At 38.7% G+C, this 2,500-nt stretch overlaps 1 protein-coding gene across 8 annotated transcripts in view; it reads left to right on the top strand.

Annotated features, from left to right (window-relative positions):
* CaMKI (Calcium/calmodulin-dependent protein kinase I) overlaps positions 1 to 2,500 on the top strand; it is a 140,702-nt gene that overhangs the window by 103,855 nt on the left and 34,347 nt on the right. For 4 of the 8 annotated variants that reach the window (XM_043010609.2, XM_043010607.2, XM_086549470.1 and 1 more), the window contains exon 3: positions 1,540 to 1,614. In XM_043010609.2, coding sequence (XP_042866543.1) covers positions 1,540 to 1,614 — 75 coding nt within the window. Of the gene's footprint in view, positions 1 to 1,539; positions 1,615 to 2,263; positions 2,339 to 2,500 lie in introns of all 8 variants that reach the window. The other 4 variants (XM_043010610.2, XM_043010608.2, XM_086549471.1 and 1 more) reach the window with 2 other exon arrangements.

Below are 2,500 nucleotides of genomic sequence, written 5' to 3'. Positions count from 1 at the left end.
ATACTCACTCTCTCGAAAAATAAAACATATCAGTGCAACGCTTCAAGGGATAAATAGGCCATGATTTACGATATCTAACTCGGGACTAACGGAAGAAAGGGGCAAAAAAATCCTCAGGGGTTGCTAATACGCAGACGTTATGCGATGCCGTGAGTGTACGTGTATTGACGTCTGAATGTCCCGACTTTCTGTAAATGTGACCGTGCCTCTGCTCACTAAGATTCCGCTTGTTCCTCGTAGGTATTTCTTACGGTTTGTACATTTCTTGGGGACTCACTGGTAAAACGTTTTCATATCATTCGAATTACTTGCCTTGCTTTGGTATGACTAACGTCTGGTACTTCTAATGAGTCACTGATATTATCATTGCCGTTGTTACCCATGCATTTGAATTAAATGATTCTACGATTCTACTATTGTTATTACTATTATTGTTGTTGCTGGTAATTTAAGGGTAGTGTTATCGTTAGTGATTGCAATTAAACCAGTAGTGTTTGTTGCTGTTAATGTTATTGTTAATAATGCGAAGGTTATAGTTATTGTTGTTCATATCATCATCATCATTATATTGTCTGTTATTGTTATTTTGTTGCTGCTGTTACAAATATCAATTATCTTCTTGATTATTAATCATAAAGACTGTTATCATTATTATCATTATTGATGTTATTATTGTTAGTATTAATATTATGATGATGATGATAATAATAATAATGTTTTTACAAAATAATGATGAAATCCCATTTTTGATATTTTAGTAAGCATAACTGTCACACGCATATAAAAGAATTATTCGTAGTTGTAGTCTTGTTCTCACTAATGCATGATATATAAAATATTTTTTTTTTATAGCTGATATACTCTCTTATAAAAAAATATAGATTAAATTTTGTTTTTGTTGTTAGTACATGTTGCTATCAGGGTTATTGATTTGCAATGTGTTGATCTGAAAGCGGGACTGATTGATTAGACTCTGCTTCTCCTGGTGGGTTGATACCACGGAAGGAAAATTTCATTCATTTGAGTGGAATTCATTCAGTTCAAATAACGTTCAGGGAACCCCCTCTTATGAGACCTAGGGTGAACGACCGTGAGATTTTCCTCGGCCGTGCTCATCCGGGACCTCGCCGAAAGGGTCGCCAATCAGAATGGGCCTTTTTAGTGACGTCAGTAAACTTATCAAATCAACAGCTAGAGCATCTTGACGGCTTAGTAATATTTGATCTGTTGGTGTCTGGAACTAAGTTTCTGTTTTTAGCATTATTTCTATGATGTTCTACTGCGTTGTTGTTAGTTTTATTAATGTATGTTTATGATATATCTGCATTACCTTTGCATGAGCTTTCATATCTTTTCATAACTGCACACCAGAAAAATACTGTTGTAATGCAAGACGTCAGTGCAATGTAGATTTTTTTCTTACAAATTATTCAGATTTTTTTGTACATAGTGCTTACCGTATCTAAAATTTCTGTTTGGTTCTTTTTCCTGCGGTTCCCTACTCACGATTCCTGTCTTAACGAGTGTGGACCTTTACAGACTGCAGCACCCCAACATTGTACAGCTGATGGAGACATACGAGGATCGCGAACACGTGTACCTCATCATCGAGTTGTAAGTACCCAAACAACCAATGCAACCACAGAAAACGGGAGGTGGTGATCGGGATATTGATCTCGACGTCGGGCCTTTAAGTGGATTTTAATGATATCATGATGCTGAGATGGCATTGGACACAAACCCTCAAGGGAAGACTCAGAACTAACCTGTTGACCTGTGGATGGCTGTGAATCCTTTTGCTTTAGGGTGATGGTAACAGTGGTGGGAATCTTTACAGTCCTCCTTGCTATGACTCTTTGAAACGCTTGTAAAAACAATGATGTTGCACGAATCGAGGTCAAATTGCCATTGCCACCTTTACGCTACATTAATATAACACATTATTTCCCCCCACAGCGCCGCTGCTCCAGTTGTCGCACACTTCTGAAGGGAGGTGTTGGTGTTGCTCCCTTGGTTCTAAGGCTTTGGAAGGGAAATTTGGACAGTACAATGAAACGTTCCCCTCAAGGGCGTGTTGCCTCTTTTAGAGATAAAGATATTTTGAAAACTAGCCAGGACTCTCTTGAGCCAGGTGTCCTAGTCAACTGACAAGCAACCGTTCCATGCTACTGTCACAACTTATCCCTGACGAATCAAACATTTACAGTCAACCTTTCCTGGCGTTCATTCGTGGACTCACATTATCTGTTCTTCTGTATTCCAGGCTAACGCATCCGAACATAGTTCAGCTCTTAGAAACGTTTGAAGATAAACACAAAGTCTATTTGGTAATGGAATTGTAAGTAAATGGCGCTGCACACAAAAGCTTGTTAGTGCATCGTGCCGGATATTTTCTTCCAGTCAGTCGTGTTGGCAGCTCTGACTTTATACCCTCAGTTGTGTTGGCAGCTCTGACTTGCCCTTAGCTGCTCTGTTTATGATACAGTATGAGATCGTCAGC

Source organism: Penaeus japonicus, unplaced genomic scaffold (assembly GCF_977035675.1).
Source record: "Penaeus japonicus unplaced genomic scaffold, GWHDUDI00000001_assembly GWHDUDI00000022, whole genome shotgun sequence".
NCBI lineage: Eukaryota > Metazoa > Arthropoda > Malacostraca > Decapoda > Penaeidae > Penaeus > Penaeus japonicus.
This window is presented reverse-complemented; position numbering and strand designations above follow the sequence as displayed.